The 21,171-nt window shown below is 31.9% G+C and overlaps 1 protein-coding gene across 6 annotated transcripts in view; it reads right to left on the bottom strand.

Annotated features, from left to right (window-relative positions):
- Positions 1–455: 455 nt before the first annotated feature.
- Positions 456–21,171, bottom strand: part of LOC113518370 (myocyte-specific enhancer factor 2) — an 82,211-nt gene continuing 61,495 nt past the window's right edge. Inside the window, exons 2-9 of one of the 6 annotated variants that reach the window (XM_026903255.3) lie at positions 15,837–15,989; positions 13,356–13,493; positions 12,469–12,534; positions 11,377–11,677; positions 10,414–10,652; positions 9,075–9,202; positions 7,629–7,801; positions 456–4,570 (exon numbers count right to left, since the gene is read on the bottom strand). In XM_026903255.3, the coding sequence (XP_026759056.1) occupies positions 4,446–4,570; positions 7,629–7,801; positions 9,075–9,202; positions 10,414–10,652; positions 11,377–11,677; positions 12,469–12,534; positions 13,356–13,493; positions 15,837–15,890 (1,224 nt within the window). In that variant the 5' untranslated portion in view covers positions 15,891–15,989 and the 3' untranslated portion in view covers positions 456–4,445. The remainder of the gene's footprint in view (positions 4,571–7,628; positions 7,802–9,074; positions 9,203–10,413; positions 10,653–11,376; positions 11,678–12,468; positions 12,535–13,355; positions 13,494–15,836; positions 15,990–21,171) is intronic. The other 5 variants (XM_026903254.3, XM_026903256.3, XM_026903257.3 and 2 more) reach the window with 5 other exon arrangements.

Raw genomic sequence — 21,171 nt, 5'->3', positions numbered from 1 at the left:
TTATGAATATTAAAATTTAATTTATTGAAATCGTTTGTTTTGTTGTATAATATCATACAATTTTTATTCTGAATGTATTTAAAATATATCTACAAAAATACAGTACTAGTAATATAGCAATCGATTACAGAGTAAAAAAAATGGAAGAATAATAATTTTAAAAAGTTAAGTATATAACGAGTAAATTGTTTTGAAAATTGAAGCTGTTTATTGGCGAAGTAACACACTTGATGCTTCATTAGGAATCTAGCGTGAGGTAGAGAGAATACTCACTAACTACTTTTATCGGTAGAATCTTAGAAGGTCTTGATTTTAAAAATAGAAATAACGAGTGGAAGATAATTCTTTAGATCATCAGTAATTCATTACAAATAATTATTTTCTTAACTATTATTTATTAATAACAACGACGTCATAAAATAAGGGGCTAAAGTTAAGAGAAAATGAAAACGAAATGACATCCAACTCTTTATTATCCTTCGAACAGTCATCAAAATAATTTATAACAATTTTTCTAACACTGTCGATAAACATTAATATTCATTCAGCCACTGAGATGTTTTCATTCTTCATACAATTTATACACAGGGCAGAATTGGCTGCCTCGACACAGAAACAGGCGCCGCGAGACCTAAATTAATGCAATATTTGGCCCGGCCTTAGCTTAAAAATAATTATACATTATGACTTAAATTCCCAAGAGGCACCTACAAAATATCGTTGGCACCTCTCACGTTATCAGTAAAAATATCAATAAAATACAACAGATTTTGCATTCTTTGTAAATTCAAACGAAAATATACCTAATACCTACCTAAGCATTTTGTTATATATGTATTGCACAACTGATGTTACGACAGAAATAATAGTGAAATCGACTTGAGTATTCAATAAGGATATGTATTTATATACCTATATACTATTTGGGTTGTTCACATTGGGCTGTGAAACAATAGCAAAGAGATGGGGAACACAGAGCACATAATAACTACTGTGATGAAATCAGTTACTGATTTCCAATATTTTATACTTAAAACTACATATTTTTCATTAAATGCAATGAATTACTCATTCTAAAGGTAATAAGTTAAAATGATAAAGAGTAACAGTTTGCTATTGGCACACAGCGTTATACATACAGATAAAACATACACAAAAGTAGGTACATCTACAAAACAAATCAAGCAAACTATTTTTACAAGAACACACAACATAGTTGTGCGCCGAAATGAAATCGTTACATTAAATATTAATAATTATTTAAACGTGAACTCATTCCCGATAGTAAAATTCACAACCTCGGAAATTATGCTCCCAATACCAGCTTACTGATGAAATATTTTATACAAGTTAAGTCGATAGAATAACATGTGCACTCAACAAAATACTTGAAGTACTTCAAACGCTAATGGCGTACACAACGGAGTAAACATGTAAACACTTACTCGTGTATTTTGAAGTACTAGACAATTATTTTACATTATACAAACTCCATCCATTTCCCATAAACATTTTGGTTTTGTGCAAATCATTTCTATTATTACTCTGGAATAATGGATATTTATTAGGTGCGCCAGATATGATAGGTATATCGGTAACAGTAACATGACTCAAATAACCTGTACAATATTAACAATCGGACACTTGTACTACCAATCCAATTAACTATACACCAGACAGGGAATTTGAGACTGTGAAACATTCACAATTAACAGATGTACACAATCTTAAAAGAAGATCAGACAACAAGCTAGACGTTATGATAATGTTGCTTATCGCCAAACAAACACGATTGAGCAAATTCTAATAGAAAGCACACAAACGTCTGGTAAATGAACTATTAGGAACGAACGACCGAGAAATCATTTCGAATAACGCAACCGTAGAATCTCAAATACAAGGATCTTAACAGTGTATGTAATTATATCACATTAACAATTCACTCTAACATTTAAGGTGTACTTACATGAATTTATATAGTTCCCTAAACGGGCCAACATTTATTATGCTTCGGTATTAAAATATTAATTCGTTTTAAAACTAATCGTGTACTTATTATACAATGCGAAAATACATTTTATATTTGCGTTCAGACTTTTGAACTTCAAAACTGGTAATTCCCTGTACAAATTTAACAATCATACATTAACATTTTGTTACTGTGATTTGAAGGATTTAACCTAATGAATTTTATAATAATTTTTTTTTTGCAAATGTCACTTAATGATATATTAAATAGTTACAAATCACAAGTTTACAGTTACAAGTATTTTATAAACAGTTTGACTGCTCCAAAACGTGGTATAGCGATAAATTGATCGCTATGACCGTAATGTACTCTTTAGGCGAGAATAGTTCTTTATTCAATACAGTAATTTGTTTAACGCCAAATCTTACGGTCATAACAATTTAACATCTCTTAAAGACTTAAACTTATTAGGATGTGAAAAAATATTAAAGCAAAAATGCTATCGTATTATACAAATTTGGTACAAAATGGTACATTTAGGCACTGTGAGTAAGGCATCTACAGTGAGAAGATATAAGGGGACAAAGTGGAACTAAAGGAAGTTAGTGTTACTATGTAACGTCGAGGGGAATTCTGAATGATTACAATATCCATGACACATATAAATTATGATTACATTATTATATACTAACATTAGACTATTGGACATGAATGATTCAGCGGTACAGGTTACCACTTTTACCAGATAACATCATCTAAAAATAGGGCGGATCGTGATATAGTGCTATACCAAAATAGGTATGATTAAATATATTTATAGTGTGTGCACTTAAAGCTGAGTTTGCTCATTTGTAGGTGATGTATTTGTACACCGTTACAATGAATGTATTTAAGAACCGATTAGAAAATGCAACGTCTTCAGATCACACTAACAAAATAAAATGTAATAATTTATCAACAAATTTGATATCCCTTAATAACCCATTATAGCCACCAGACATATAATCGCAACATCTACAACAAACACAATTTATTGAGTCTAAAAATTCTGGAGAGAATCAGAGGACCAATACAAAATGTACCTTGGTGGTGGTGTAAAATCACAGGGCACTAAATCGATCGTAACTTTTTCTTTGAAAAAGCACTCCTAATGGATTTCAAAGCATTACGAGGAACTGCAACTATAAAGTCTATAAATTAAAACAATTTACGACATTAAACAACAGCATTGCTACTTTAACGTAGAAACGAATATATACTTTCATCCTATACATTCCAGAGACAGCGTCGGTCAAAGGAAATTGTTGCGAGGAGCTCTAGATTTATTACGATACATTAACTGTGATCCATTACTTACAAGTCTGCTTAGAGTGCGAGTGTTATCATAAGAAATTTTAAAGCTTCGTGTGGTACTTTTTATATACTCAACTCTAGCTAACATTATCTACTTACTTACATAACATTCGTTCCTAACGGGACGTGTATACATATTATGTAAATATCATATATGATTCTCATGTATAAATATGTCAATAGATAATGTAGATTTATAATACATAACTTTATTATCTTCTGTGATGATACTACGCTTACTAAATTTACAAAGATTCAAGTTCGGATGTCACACTATTATAATATTTTTAAAATGGCACAAAAGAACTTTAAAACACTAACACAAAAGTCAACAGTCGTTTTTAAGTCATAAACGCACTTGACACACTTTTATAGTTTGTTCTTCGCACTACACAACACCGTCCGGCTACTTCGTATGTTCACTGAACTCCAGGGACCTTAGTGCATTTCTACTGTTATAGTCACTAATTGTTAAATTGACTAACTTTTAAGCTAAACAGACAATGGCACGGATTGCACATGTAATGTCATCTATGTACAGGGGAAATTAGAAATCTATCTATACGTACTTATAGTTCAAAATTGATCAGGGTTGCATCTATTCAGTAATCTTGTACTTATATTAAACATTTATCCTTAACGTTTAGTGTACTTGCATGTGCAATTATAATAGTATTTATTACGTATAATAGAAGGGTAGTGTAAACTTGAACATTCAATTTTGTTTTAACATTTTGATTTCTTTAGAAATCATCACAAGGATTTTAATATTTTTATCCTAATTTTTATATCCTTTAAGTAAAGGACAGTTCATTCTCGAGTCGAGATGATCTACGCATAAGCGCAAAAAGTTGACCGTGCCATCAAAATTTAAAGCACCTTAATGCACCTTTCCTTTTCAGACTTTTTATCGAAGATTCTAGCACTGTCACAGTATGTCAATGCAGCACCATCGAGGAAAGAACATGGTTGATTTCCAACGCAGGACGGTCTACCGAAGCTCGATAGGATTTTGCAGCTGCGAGTCGTATGATTTTTGGACCTTGGAGCCGCTCCGCCAGGGTCGGGTTTAGCAGTGCGGATGGAGGGGCCTCGGGTAGGATCCGAAGGCCTCATAGCCTAGCTATGTGGCCCAACCCTCGATCCGCGGCCGCTTCGTGTGGGGCTGCTCGTAGTCTAGTGGGACGGCGTTAGTGTGTCTCATGTCCTGTCCAGCTGGGGAGCCCATGTTACTAGATGTTACTGAACCTGAAATAAATACATAAGTGTGTTAAATTCTCAAGAATTCGACGTCAAGTCGGAAATTGGGAACTTTTCAGAAAGTCACAAAATAAATTCGACATTGAAGTCATCTTACCTCCGCCGTGGCGGGGCAATATTTAAGGCAGTTAACATTGATAAAAATTACATGTAACCTAATTCTGAATATACTACATTATGCCTTGAAAATTTTTCAACATAGCATTATAACTCTTAATTTTTCGTTTGTTTATTTTTATTTTTTTCGTTGTAGCCAGTTATATATAAGTTAACCCTATTGATATGGAAGAAAAAGAAGAATTTGAAACTTTAGCCATTATTTACATTATCACAAAAGAAACTATTGTGATATTTGCTAAATGAACATGACTTATGAACATTGGCTAATGAATATAGCACCAATAATCTACACGAGGAAAAAAATCATTTATGCATACCTCACGTTTAGTCTAACGTGAAGCGAATGAGATATTATGAAATAACAATATATAATATCTCTTAATTAATTAAGAAATTTATTATATTATTTATAAAATTGTTTAAAATAATTATACATCTCAGTTAGAATGTAATATAAAACTGTTAAAGGTATTATTTACATAAGCAACATGTTTCGAAATATGTCAACACAGATGTGCGTGGTCAGATGATCATCTTGTATCGAAACAACGTATTTAAATAATATTCAAATTTAACAATCAAGAATATGTATGACTAGCCGTTTCTCGTGGCTTTGCATTCGTGAATTAGTATTTAAAGTATCTTATGTGTTAAGGTATAATGTATCCGTGTATTAAATTAATTTTAATTACAGTAAAAACTTTATCTGCGGAGTATATGTTCCGTAAATATGCCGCGAATACAGAATCTGTGAATATGGGAATTCGAACCACTTATATAGCGACGATAGTATTTGATAACATATTTTAGGTATAATTGTAATAAGGTTTGTTTTACTTTATTATTAGTTCATTTACCGACGTGTTTACGTGTACTAAGAATACCGAATCCTTTTTATTAATATGTACCGATTAGATCCGTGAATAAGGAGCTTTTACTGTATTTTCAATAGTTTTTGCGTGGAGGAGTAAAAAACATCTATCCATTTTTATTAACTTAGGATAAATAAATAGCTAACTCCGCAAAATTGTTTACGTAGTGTTAAAGTGACCTATGAGTATATGCTAAACTAGAATGTGGTCTATCTTTGTACCATTCACTTTTTAAATTTTTTCAGCTGTTTAAGACTTAGGTTCCATCTATGTGAATCAGTACATAAAGTAAAATAAATCAAACGTAGTTTATAGTAACAAATTCATCCATCTCTCGTTATAAAATTTCGCTTTTACTGTATTAATACTGACAATAGGTTGGCTAATAGAAAAATGAATTTACTCAATTAATGAATATTTTAATTATTTTAAGCCTTGAATAATATAAACCATTCATTTAATTGGGTCACATTATTTGAATGGTTTATTTGTAATTTATTTATTTATATTATATATATATAATTATAGTAAATATGTTGCCAGTGTGAAATATTTTATGTAACATTCAATTTTTGATTGTGTTCATAGAACAATTAAATTAATTTTGTAAACCAGATTCTGGTGAAGAGTGTGAACAGTATTTAAATATACCATCGTTTTGACCATTTTTGAAATAAAATAAAATAATTTGTATTTGATAGTAACCATTAATTGTTCGTTCTTAAAAAAAAATATGTAAGTGATATTTTTTATTAGTTTACATATGTGTGGCGGGCGGTGTAAATGGTGAGTGAATTCCTATCTCACGATGAGTAACACTGACAAGGAGGTCATGTATCAGTATGGGTCACTGACATTAACAGTTGGCGATAAGGTCTATTCTACCAGTAATATTGAGTCTTATTTAGTAGTGTAGGTATAATATATGGGTGCTTATTATCTATAATACAACACACAACTTTTTCCGGATACCTATTATTTTTTTTATTTTTGCCAGTCAAATATCCTTCAATTGTTAAACTTCAATTGTCGTAGTATACCCTTTCAGATAAAAAAAAAAAGAATTTTCCAAATCGGTTTATAACTGAAGGAGTTATGATGCAACAAACATAAAAAAAGATATAGCCGATTTTTTTTTATTTATTAAAAGGTATACACCACAGGTTACAATCATTATAAACATTTATATAAAGATATTTTATATTAATATAATATAATATATATTACAATGATATTTATACACAGCATGGTTAAAGTTGTTGGCAAACAATGTTAAATTATAAATTATATAAAGAAAACATATGAATGTGGTAAATAATAATGAAGTACATGCAAATAATAAAAATACATAAAAATATTGACATGTCAAAGAGACTTGTTGGCTGATTGTAAAATGCTTTTGAAGGTATCTCGTGAGTTGAAGATATCAATTTGAGGACATTTAGCTGAAAATTGTGCGGCGTAATAAATAATAAATCGTATATGGGAAAAAATATAATTTATGAATGTCCAAAGATGGATGATGACGTTGACTACTACGATGATGCTGGTGATGAATTAACTCTATCTCATCGTAAATGGGAGTATTTGTCGGAGAAAAGTGCATTCAACCCATTTAACGATTGGGAAGCAATCGTGATACATAATATATTTTGTACAAAAGTCGATTGCTTGGCTACCTCTGTCCCATCCGTGTTTCTACCGTGAAGCAGTTGTATTTGCATGGCTGTGTTTCGGTTTGAAGGGTGGGATATGGCGTGAATTTACAGGGTACAGAGGAATAACACCCGAGTCCTCAGGAATGGCAATGCATGGGGGGGTATTATGGGCGAAACAGTATACTCTTTTATGTCCATGGTACTGATCATGTCTATAGGCGACGGTTATCACTTTCCATCAGGTGGGCCGACAGCTTGTGTGCCATTCTAAGTTGTATAATATATATATATATATATATATATATATCCTTTTGACAATTATCAATTCTTTGCGAAGTTTGTTTTTAAAGGGAATCGTCCTCATATTGGATATAAAAATAACTACATTTTACGTACCATCAATGACTCCAGATAGGTGTGCGGGCTGCGGCGCGGGCGCGGGGGGCGGGGCGCGGTGCATGTGCCCTGGATCGCGCGGCGGGGAGACCGGCTCCGCTTTGATTTTCACGTTGCTTGGCGATGCTGCTGGTGGCGGGGTCCCGCCGCCTCCCAGCACTGGCAAGCTGCTACTGTTGAAGTATGAGCAATTTAGTCACCTGTCGATTTGGTATATTTAAGTTACAGGCAAATATATAGGTAGGTAAGTATATATTAATGCTACGATGTTGGAATTTGTGAACAAGTTTGATAACAGAGGGCGCCACCATCATACGAGTAATAATGATAGAGAAAATTAAAGCGAATTTCATTATTGAAGTTAATTAATTATGTTTTAGGTTTTAGTAATAGAAGTACAATTAATTACATTAATTTATACAATAATGAATGTAACATAATTGTTTATTAATATAACTTATTAATATCGCAGATGATTTTTAATCATTACATAAGATTATTTATTATTGTCATATTTTTTACATCATGATTCTAACGACATCCAAAAAATTCTAACAAAGTCTCTAGGAAAAAATTGTTTGGCTTTTTTGTATCTAGACACAAAAATACTATTGTTTACCCGAAAACTCATACAATTATATAAATACAGTGTAATTTATATTTTTTGTCAGCAACAGGTACAATTTCCATCAGAGCGTAACATTGCACGTTTTTCAGTCGAGTTATCGTCCGGAAAGTGTTGTTAATGGAAACATCCAGTCTCAATTACCCGTATAACAGTTTATTTAATTGAAAACATTTTTGATTAAAGAAAGAAATATCTTTTAAACTGATAACTGTTTTTGTAATTTTAAAAGCTGATTCTTTATTATAAACTGTAAGAAAAATATTTAATACAAAGTAGTATTTTCTATACCTACTAGGGATAAAGCATAAATAATATTATTGGAAATCAAATTCCTAAATTCTAGGTATATACGAGAAGATAAAGGTCTTAAGAAATAAGTAAGTCATGTGCATACTAAAGATGTTGGTTCCAGCACTATAGACAAGTGGCAAACAAATTTATCCATAGATACGCTATCGCTGTCGCGTGCGTAAGATAGAATGAGACAGCAATTGCTAAGGTTTTTTTGCAATGCGAAAATTACGAAAATGTATCTATCAATAGTTATGTTTGTCACGAGGCTTGATAAAGACTACATTGGAATAGATAGGCTCTTTTTTTTTAATTACAAGAAGCGCATTTATTTATTCTAAAGCAACCTAAAAGTAATCTTAAAGCTATCGAAATTCAATTTTTAACTTAATCATAAATGAAAGCGAATAAAAAGCGTTTAAATTGCAATTAATTGTTAAGGATTTTAGAATTACTCACTCTAAAGTCCTTAATGGTGAATTTTAATGGTTTGTGAGTAAATAAGGAATTGAAAATTGGGCACAGACATGTACCTGCTGTGTTGTTGTAAAGTTTGCAGTTGATGCGCGCCCCATGATAGTCCGATTCCCATGTCCGAGCTCATGCTGAAGTCCTGTGGTCCGAAGTTGCCGAGTCCTGAGTAACCTAGTGGTGCCTGTAAGAGGACACAGTTGCATGTATTTATAAAGTTTCATTTGTATTAATTACAATTTGTTTGTTGAATAATAACTATCGTGAGTCATACTGTATTGTAATTATTTATGTCAGTTTTATTCACGTTTTAAATTCTGTTGGGTACCTATTGAGTATGAAACTAATCGGGTATCCCCATATTTAAAACGTGACTAAAACAAGCATAAACAATTACAATACAATTTATTTGTAAAACATTAAGCTTTTCCTGACAGATGGCAAATCATAATAGATGCCTTTTTTATTTATTGTTAGGGGGCAAACGAGCAGACGGTATTCCTGATGGAAAGCGGCTATCGTCGTCCATGAACACTTGCAACACAAATTCCTTAAGCGTTGCCGACCTTTTAAATGCTTGTAAATACGTTTTTTTAAATTCCCCATATTATATTGTAAAGGAAAAACTGAAGACGGGGCTCATTCCATAACTCAGATGTAGGTAAAAACAAACATTATGCACGGACAGTACTATGCTATGCATTCACCCAAGATATGAGGGTGAACCCCAGCTCTCTGGCGAGAGGTACGACATTAAAGTTATAAGGTTACGTTTCAAAAGTTATTTGATATAAAATTTTCTTCAGTTCCAAATCCTTTCGAAAATATCGTTAATAGTATATCTATTTACGTCATCAGCAGTACTTATTTTTAATTAATTAATTTTGTTTCTTTTAATTTTAATTCTTATTGTTGTTAATTATTAAAAAGATTGATCTGTATAATTTTGTCAATAGACTTTTTTGAACTAATTTTAGTGTAGAAAAGTCAAATTAAAATTTTTGTGGGAGAGAGAACATTTTTATTTTGCTTCACAGTCCACATACGGGATAACAATATCATATGGACACTCTGATATGAGTGCAACAATACAGCTTTATTGTGAAAAGCAATCTTCACTATCTTAGACTAAAAAACGGAAAGTAAATTAGGATATATATTAAGTAATGAGGTCCCTGAATTGATTTTCGGTCAGGCCAATTTAGGAAATGAACTTTTCTATATTGACTTGTGTCTGGTTCTGGATTGTGATCCAAAAGATCTTTGCCTAGTTCCTTATAATAGAGAGTATCCTCAGGAAAATGTGTTTAGTGTGATTGTGTAGAACTCATTATTATTATTTAAATTTCATCATCAAAAACACTTCCATATCAAGCCTATCCATAATATACATACCTCTCCAGTATAAGAAATATCGTCCTGCGGTGGTGGCATCGAGCTGGGTATGACAACGCGCAAGTTGTTATGCCTCGGTGAGTGGTGTGGCGGCGGTGCGTGTGCGTGCGGTTTATGCGGATGTCGGTGTGGCGAAGGCGCTGGTCCTGGAGATGGCGAAGGTGTGCAGCCAGCGCCGAGAGGCGATCCTGATCCTGGGTATCCGTTAGACATTTCGAGCATTCCGCCGCTGGGGTAAACTGGAACATTTAAGTAAGTTCTCTTTTAATATGTAGACTTTACTTAGCAATTGGAATTTGATTGACTAAAGAAGATCTGTTAAAGAAGGTATACGTCTAGAAATTGCGTAAAGTAAGCTTAATTATGATGAATATTGAAAATAAATATGGTACCGTTGTTTGAAAAATGATTATATATATATATATATATATATATATATATATATATATATATATATATATATATATATATATATTGTATGTTGCTATTATGGCAGGTATAATATTGATGGCACTGATGATGATGAATGGCAACATCGATTCATGAAAGATCTTTTACGTATATCGACATTTATATTCGAATACTAGAGATGATAAATACAAACATGAATATATATAAATAAATAAGCATTAAAATACATACGAAGTAGTCATATATTATAAATCCATACATTGCAATTATACTTTTTTCATTATCATTTCTGACGTGTAGTGCACAATGCTATTAATCTAATGCGATCATCAGGGAAGTTAGTTGGGAATTGGCAGATAGACTTGGCTTTGATTATAAGGAACATATTTTTATGATTAACACACCATGTAACTTTTAAAATAAATAATTTATAAATTGGAAAACATAAAAATTATAATAAATAAATTGCAGTAATACATAAATATAAAGTAATAAATACCAATTGCTTATTGCAATTTCAATTTTTGTTAATAACCATATATGGGATCTTACCTGAATCGGTTTCCGAGGAAGAAGGCCGTGGACTGATAGAGGTATGCATTTGAGGACTAGCTTGTAACAATGATTGATCATAACTTCCGACTGGGACGCTCACAGGTAAGTTGTAATTACTTCCGGCGACACCAACTCCAACTCGACTTCCATTCAACTGGTTTCTTTGCATCATCATTTGAAATTCTTCATCAATTTTTGAATATTTGGCTTCAGTACGCGGTGTTAAGTTATATTCCGGTTCGGCTTCTGGACTGTCTGGTGACATCACTCCGTTCTTATGCTCCTTCTTCGTTAGGGCCTGCAAGTGTCAGCGAAACCAGCTCAGGTGGCTTGACGAGCCAAAATTATCAAATATCTACTGTTTTAATCTTGGCATGCAATTAAGTTAATATTAGTACCCTTTCTACACACCATTAGACTTTCAATTATTAATTTAAAAACTCTTTCAACAAAATTTCAAATTTGCGAAAGTATGTAAAGAAGGGTTCCAAAATAAAAAGTGCACTCAATTAATTCTACAACGTGATCTAGAAAAATTGTACGGGAAACTTTTTAGCGTACATTTGTGTGTAGTGTCGAATGCAATGATGCAACTCTGACTTTACCCTATAAGACAAATTGTAGTCAGGTACGCGCGGTTACTTCAAATAAACACAAAAATATATACAAAACCCATGCTGTATAAGGAAAATAACATAAACATCGGGGTGTCTAGTCATAAACTGTTAGTATAAAAACTGGGTGTCTGGTGTCTTGTATCTTTTTTTTTCTAACAGGAAATAAACATGCTGCACTTTATTAGGTTTGTGTTTATCTATTCTTGTGACTATAATCGACATGATACTGTGAACATTTGCTGTATCAAAGTAGCTGGTATAACTACAGTAGGCACAACTAACGCCTTCCATCAGATATAAGTATACAACATTTATATTGATAACAATGTTACCAATGAGTGTTTTAGTAAGAAATAATAGGCATTAGGGTTTATTTGGTGAGTAGGAAGCACTCGGTTAATGGGATCAGTCAAGTTTGCATGGACATTGCATTGCGATCACGGGCACACAGATGACGCCGTACTTCATGTACCTCGATGATGTTGCGGTTGGTCAGCGACTCGTGGGGCTCGTTGTATTCCGTATACTTTAATAAGACCTGTAATACAAGAATGGTATATATATGTAAACGTATAAAAATAAATGGTCGCTTTTATAATTAAATTTAATAATTTGAGATATACATATATTTGAGCTACGTCTTTATTGTTAAATCCATGATAATGCCATGTTATGAGTGCTTGCAATATCGTGTCGATTCTCTATGAAACTGCATACGATAAAATAATACGACATCGTGCAGTTCCATGAAACATTACAAAAACGCTCAATGATTGTAGAAATTAAATACATAAGTAAATACAACAAGTAAGCCATCTCTCATTTTATATTTATAACAATGGTCCAGTGTGGTATTTAATTCAAATTTGGTTAATATATTCATTATACCCTTCATCGTAGCCATGACTCGAATTTAATGACAGGCCTACATGTCCAGTTGTTGAATATTAAATATGTCATTTATTCTATTTTATATCTTTGTATCGAATCTTTTATGAGGTAGGCAGACAACTGACACCTCCAATACCTTTCTTGCTTTTTCCGCTTTCGTAATATCATACATGCATTTTGTTTATAGATAGAGTAACTATTGACTGTATTTTGCAATGAAATACCATCACCATACAAAATTTCAAGATATTTAATGTTTAAATATTAATCGGTTTAATTTATTTTATTACAAAAATATATATATATAATGTAAATACTTTATATGAAATGTTATCTTATTTCGAGAAGTACGAGCAAGAGTGCATTTAAAAAAGTTGTATCAGAACTTAATAAAATTTTTTTTAAATATGGTACAAATTGTATTTAATTGATTATTAACGAAGTATTATAGTCGAAGGTGAGTTTTACCTTATCCATGTCGGTGCTAGCATACTGGTAGAGTTTGTTGTTGGAACTGAATATAATCAGAGCAATCTCACAGTCACAGAGTACGCTGAGTTCGTAAGCCTTTTTCATCACACCAAATTTGCGTTTGTTGAATGTCACCTGAAATTTAAAATTAAAGTTGTAATTAATTAAAAGACTTTAAACATTCTCGAAATGAAACACAATAAAATATTTGAATTTAGAACGTGAATAGTATGTCTACAAATAAGTAAATACATCGAAACAAGCCCTGTTTCAGTTCCGCAAACAAAAACGACTGCTTTAATTGTCACAAAATTAATATGCCCTTAAACAGGATGCCGATGATTCAGGATATTATGTTGGAAATAAGATTTTCAAAATCGAACTGGAATTAAGAATTTTGTTATAGAAGTTGCTTAAAAATATCACAATTTAATATAAAAATATGCAATAAGTTGAAAATACGAGTGAATTTAATGTTTAAAATTAAATGGATGATACAAGCACTAGTTAGGCAGCGTTTTTGCATTTTAATGGATTGTTGGTGTATATCTTTTTACATTTACTGATAAACTGAATTATTTTAAGTAATAAATTGTTTTTCAATTCTGTTTATAGCAGACGAAGTTATGAGGTAACATAATAAAATACAACCGAATTGAAGTCGGTTTTAAATTTTCTAAAATTATTTTAATTTGAGAATTATCAATTTTTAAATAATTTAATTATTAATTTATTTATGACACAAAGTTTCTTAGCTTTAGAACCAAATTATTAGAATCTTGGGACTTTAAAAAAAAAAAAAACTACTATCTTTCACCAGTACGTGGTGAACTAATCCTTTTTTTAAGGGCAAAGCAATAAACTGAGATGTGACTATTTTATGATACTATGGCACACGCATGAAGGAAGGGAAAGAAGAGAGATTGTTAGTTTATATATTTTGTTTTTTTTTGTTTTGTGTTTTTTTATTTTCATTCTTTTATCTCTTTTATTGTGTATTATGTGTATGTTTTTTTATTGTAATTTGTGTGCTGTAAGTAATGTAAATAAATTATCTATCAACATTTATATTTTATAGTAACTTAGAAAAAATATTAGTAACAGGCAGGTCATGGACGTACATTATAGTATTTTATTTACTGGAATATGTTAGAATTGGCATGTATCATCGTGTTGTGACGTTCATTACATTTTGTATATTCCGCATCGTTAAATTATATAGCAATATTTGCTGTGGTTTTGAGATTAGTTTTATTTTCCTTAACATCAAAAATGATATTATATATAAATAACATATTTTCTGGATAAATTAGGACATTGTATGATGCAATTACAATTAGTAATCTAAACTCAACATTATGTACCAAATACCAATGATGTCTGATAATTATGGTATACACATATTTTGTAGTAAAGATTAAATAGTCCGAATAGTAGAATAGTGAGAAACCTACCTTACAGACTGGTAATATATCTAAGTAACTGTATCTCAGTAGACATAGAATAATAGATAAATTATGTTAAAGTTATTACATTTTAAATACAGCTAACTTATCGTGATTTAATTATTATTTTAACAAAGGATTTAAAATCAAGCGAATATGTATATATTCGCTTACTTTTAAATGCAATGTGACAATCAAATATTAATCAATATATAATGCAATGCACGATTATATTTTCATTTTGGTATATTCACAAGTTTAATAATTATCATCACTAGGAACACTCAAAATTAACTAAAACAAATTGACCTTCGCAACTTTCATTTCAGTCGTCTGCCTATTCTATTGTTGAACCATTTACGTTTGACCTCCCTCATTCTTCCTACAAAAGAACTGCAACTTTGTAAAGGGGCAGTTAACAGTACTTTATGGGATCATGTTAAACTGGACAAGGGTGGTATACTGCGTAATCGTATAATTAATAAATTACAAACGAGAGCGGTCGTTGTCCTTTCGCGATAATGTTTTGCAGTGGGAGCTGCTGCCACATCTGTTGGGTCAGACTGCATACTAAGGTCATTTCACTCATTCGTAACCTTGTATCGATGTTAATTTGTAAAGACTTCGCATGTATCCACTCTATTTACTTACAAAGTATTTAATCAGATTTCATAGTCTCTTTAAAGGTTAGCACAGTTACACTATGAATGCTATCGTTGTGCTAAAAGTTACATTCTTTATCAAAATGACATGCTACTGAAGTTGTATTAATTAATTTGTTAATGTAGTTCGTATTTTACATTTCATAGCCTTTAAGATACTGTTTTATCTATTGTAAAATAATTTAGATTAGACAAGAAAACAAGAAACGAAAAATAATATTGCACATAAAGTGTCAATTTGTAATATGTAATTCTAATATAGGTCATTCAGTAAAATTTGAAATTCGAAAATAATGTAGGTCTTCTATAGTAACACTTAATTTAGAGTAATTCACAACTTATTACAATTAACGAATAACTATTGAACTGACCTGTCGATTCCGTTCATCCGTGATCCGGGATATTTGTATTTTTTTCCGACCCATAGTGGCAGCAATCTTGGAGGGGGTTTAAGGAGCTGGGGCAAGAATAAATCGGCCTGGTGGCTGGTTGATACTGCAGATGTCAACAGCTGCTGCAATCTGCTGACAAACGAAACAAATATTTACATTAATAACTAAATACCTTTACAGCTTAAAATTAAACATATGAGAAAAACGAACATTTTTCTCAAAGGACATTTAATTTCTCATACTAACTCGACATATAAACGTGTCGTGCTAGTAAGGATTTTTATCTATTTTGTTAAGTCAAAAACTTAAAAGTTGGAAATGAAACTTAAAGGATGGACACATTTTGAGATATATTATAAGTTTATATCTTACGATAGATATGCTATCTACCTTAATTTCAGTAAATTATATAATTCGGTTATGACTGCAATATTAATATGACATTTCTATCCATTCTATTTTACGATGTGTACACATTAAATACCTGTAACTAATCTAATAATACACTATCGCGGAATGGAATAGCTTTATTAAAATTATTAGTCCAACTATACAATTAAAATTATACCTTGCGGCTACATTTGCCATTCCAATATTTAATACCTTATTCTAAAACCTAATGTCTGTGTTATTACTAGTTTTAATTCATTGATATATAATTTCTATAATTGCTTGTATAATTTTCATAACTATTAGACAAAGGATATTTAAAATATACCTTTAATATGTAAGTAAAGTTATTAAATTACTAAACAAGTTTCTATTGACCAAGATAGAGTTTTTAAATATTTCATGACAATAAACTGAACCTCATATTTACGCTGCTTGTGAAAATAACATTGATAAAGTACCAGGCCAGTGGGCAAAAAAAACAGGCCGTGTGGGTTGACAGGGAGTTATTATGTAAATGTTTGTGACCCACAGTTCTTATGGTATCATGAGTAGGCAATGCAAATTTTTCACCTTATAGTGTTGTGAGAGCGTGAGTAGGCGTGCAACTCAACACAATTGTTAAATGTTTATAAAACATTATGAAAATGTTAAATTCAAATTTTCTATCAACACAATTGTTAAATATTTCAATCTGTTTTATAATTTCATTTGAATTATTCATTATATTTTTATTTATGGTGCAATGTTAAATAAATAAATAAATTCTTGTAATGCTATTTTCTTATTATTATTTATTCTATTCTTATCCATGTTACTATGTTACTTGTATCATTATATATTTTTTTATATTACTTAGTTACTTTCAATATCCCATACGAGCAAGCCTAGAGTAGGACGATACCGCACTAGATGGAGTGACGATCTCAAATACATATCAGGGAGCCAGTTGATGCAGGTGGCTCAGAACCATTCCTTATGGCAGTCTATGGGGAGGTCTATGCCCAGCAATGGACAGATAACAGTTGATATGATGGTAATATTAATTAGGTGCTAAACAAGTCGTATATTTGTCACCTGACGATAATCTGTTACCGTAGTCTATGAACCCGTAATTTTAGGGGCATTACGCACGCGACCGACCTATTGACATTGCCGACTCTAAAGAAACCTCATTACCTCTTTTTGTGAAAAACCCCTTGTTGTAGTCTCTTGGGGAAACCTGCTATGGTATTCGTAAAATAATTTATTTTTTATAGTGATAATATTTTCTTTTGTAAGTATTATTATTTCTATCGTTAACTGTCCACTGCTGGAGATAAGCCTTTCCCACAAGAGGAGTTTTGCCAGTAGTTGCCATGCTTGGCAGGCGGCTTGGCAACCGCAGTTTGGCTTTTAGAAATGTTTTAAGAGGGACGCTGCTGCCCATCCCTCGCCTTCCCTTAGTCGCCTCTTACGACACCCACGGAAAAAGTAGGGGCGGCCCATTTTATGCCGGGCAAACACGGCAATTTTATAAGTACTACATTATATATAATATAAGTAATAACATTATAACAGTATTTGCAGTGCTGCGAATTCCGTCTCAAATGTTGTGCATGTTTCACGTGTATGCGACGTATAAAATAGTGTCACGTTTGCCCAGTTTCCCCTCATTTGCTTGTTTGCATTTGTCCGACCTCTACTACGCATTTACTTTGCATGTGTGCACTCAATGTGTTACGGTGTCGTCCATGTGTGAGTAGGGTGAGTTAGGGTGGATGGAGGTATAGGGTGTCAGGTCACTGTGTTTATAGGTGGCTTGTTACGTCGCACTTGGGTCTAATCATGCATTATCACGTTTCGCATGATTAAGTATAAGTTTTTAATTTGCGTTCCTATATGGATTTTTGTGCGGTTCACAGAGTATATTCACTTAATATACTCTATATATATATTTGATTGTCTGTATTGCATTTAAAGAAGAAAGGATACGGGATAAGGAAACATAAAATTGTAGTTTTCAAGAATTTGTCAACATTGTTCGTTTTGCATCATGTGGGTAGTTCACAAATATATAACTCAAAGTATTATGGTGCACCATATAGTTCCAAACTATTTAGTGCTTCAACTATAAGTATCACATATGAACTGTACTTATCGATGCCATTATGGGTAATCAGAATAACGTTGCAAGTCGCTAATATCACTTAATGTTCTCACAATTCCTTGACGTTATTTTCAAATTACTTTTTTATTTCTAACTAGCTTTTGTCCGTTACTTCGTATGTGTGGATTTCATTATTTGTAATTCTTCATTACTATTTAGAAGTATTAGCCAATTTCGAAGCCATCTACTACACTTATCTACACAAACAAATAGTAACTAATATAGACATATCGAAAAATGGTGATGAATTAGAACAGTTTTTTTTTTATAGTAGCCGGTATTTCATATGCGTGGATTTCAGAAATAGTAAAACCAGTGAAATAGATTATTTCTAAATAACGTTTCAAGATAAAATGTACACTAATTTTTAAGTTAAATCTTCATGAAGACTAGACAAAACTATACCCAATTTGATGTAGTAGATTTTGCATGATGTCGGAAAAAAAAACAGATAGACAATGTTTCTAAAAATAATTATTTTGATTTCTATTTCTCTAATTAAGACACCTCATATATTTCTTTCTGAAATAACTCCAATGAACAGACATCATCTGGTGACAATTGTATTATATTAGTAATATATAAAAAATGCTATAACAATAAATGTGGTCGTGCTTGCACCTAATGAACCTATGATTCATTATAACAATGAAAGGGTTAATGGTAATAAAAAGAAGTAGAGGACAAAACAATTTGGAGTCGCATTGAAAAAACCGATCCACGACAATAGCTTTCTTTTTAGGGTTATCGCATAATCAACCTTTTACTGAATAGATATTACGTATCAGATGCTTTTCACAAAACATTTCAACGTTTACATTGAAACGGACTATTTATAACTAGTCTATTTTCCAATTTAGGCATAGATAATATCGGTACCACAACGATATCTATATATTGGGTTCCTCTGAAAAATTATGGCGAAAAAAAGGTCATCCATCCATTTAGATATCGCTTATACCAATCGGATATCTCCATTCCATTCAATTGAGTATATGTTAAGGAGGTAGAGCCATGAAAAAGTTTGCAAAAACAGTAGTGATATAAAATGATCTAGGGTTATTATATACTGTAATTTCTCAGTAATATATCACCCTTAATTCTAAAAGTCTGTATAGACGATGAATATATTATATTTCCTTTTATCTAACTAAGCCGTATATTAGCGCAATACGTGTGTATTGTGGAACATATTTTAGGTGTTAGTATTGTGATCGGACTAAAATTTATGCGGAAGATTATTTTGTCGGATAGACGAGGCAAGCGAAGGTCTGAGGCCAAATTTTCCAGGCTTAGGCTGAATAAGTTTTCAATCGTATCCGCAGCGGTTGCGATCCTTCGTCGAAGTCACACTTAAAGATGCGAAACAAATGCACACCACGCGGCTATTTATCACGCCTTGAAATATGTAGTCTCCCTCTGTATACCCTTACATTTCTTTATTCTACATATGTCGTAGTAGGAGTATGCGTAGGTAAAAAAGGGTACGTGTGTTTGTAGCCTAATACCGGAGTACAGCAATATGTATAACTCTTAGAAGTAGGAGAGATAGATGAAGAGCAGACGATTTTTCTCTTACAAAGTTTACCTTTGATAATGGGAAAGCTAATTTACATATTTCTAGAAATTCTGCTGCAGATTGGTGAAAGGGGGATTTAAGGCTTCAATGACATCGACGTCAGAGCCGCCTTCCCTTTTTTCTCTCAGCTCATTAATTTTTTTCTTGAAAGGTTAATGCGAGCGTAAAAGCGTGAACCATGCTTCGTTGCGAGGTAAACAAGTGAGAAAATCTTTCACACGTCACTCAAATGGTTATAACGAATCATTAGTTGTATTGATAATTTTTAAGTTACTATTTTTTTCATTTAATATTATGCTATATATTATCTACAGGCTAATAGTAATGTGAGAAATACCTGTGTAAATATGGTGGCTTTAATTAAAAACTGACGAATATTGTTATCAGAGGATACTTATTTTTCTCGACAGTTTTTCGCGACTTTATTACGTACTTGTTGATTAAGCAATAGAGAATACAATAGTTTAATACAAAATCTAATTTATTCTATTGAAACGAGTTCTTCCAAAAATATAGTACAGTCGTAGTATAAATTATATATATTTATATCGAGCAGCTAGCGGCAAAAAAAGATTGTAATAAACGGGCATCTGTTTGCTTTGATTGACACATAATTTTTTTATACTAGTAAAGAAGTACAGAACTAGTATTACTAGAAAGAAAGGTTCAAATTTTTTTTTAATTTTTAGTCCTATATTCTCTTTTTTGCTATATTTTTTTTATTTCGATAATATATTCCTTTAAAAGGATTGGTAATAAAAATGATTAAAAAAATATCAATTACTTGATGATGACAATAAGTAATTACCTATAAGCATTTAGAGTAAATATTGGATGGGGAACACTTTTCAATAGTTCAACAACTGAATAAAATCCAATAGGAAAGCATTTAATCCCGTTTGACATTTCCACTTTCCAGAATTTTCCTTTGATTCGAGCGGAAATCAAATTCAGTAGTTAGGCGAGGCGTGCGTGGGTGCGCGGTCGTCAGGCTGCCTCTGAGCCCAGCTGACGCCCACATGGCCCGGGAGAGAGATGTTACTTGATGAAATACAGATTAAGATCGTGATTAATTTTTAATAAAGGCATATCAATGTTTATATTAAGTATCACTTAAATTGCACATCTACAAAATGAACTAAGTCAGTGGCCTTTGACGTGAAATTGGCACAAATATAGAAAAATTAAAGTATATT

The sequence above is a fragment of the Galleria mellonella genome, unplaced genomic scaffold, assembly GCF_026898425.1.
Source record: "Galleria mellonella isolate WM207_F2 unplaced genomic scaffold, CSIRO_AGI_GalMel_v1 utg171, whole genome shotgun sequence".
NCBI lineage: Eukaryota > Metazoa > Arthropoda > Insecta > Lepidoptera > Pyralidae > Galleria > Galleria mellonella.
This window is presented reverse-complemented; position numbering and strand designations above follow the sequence as displayed.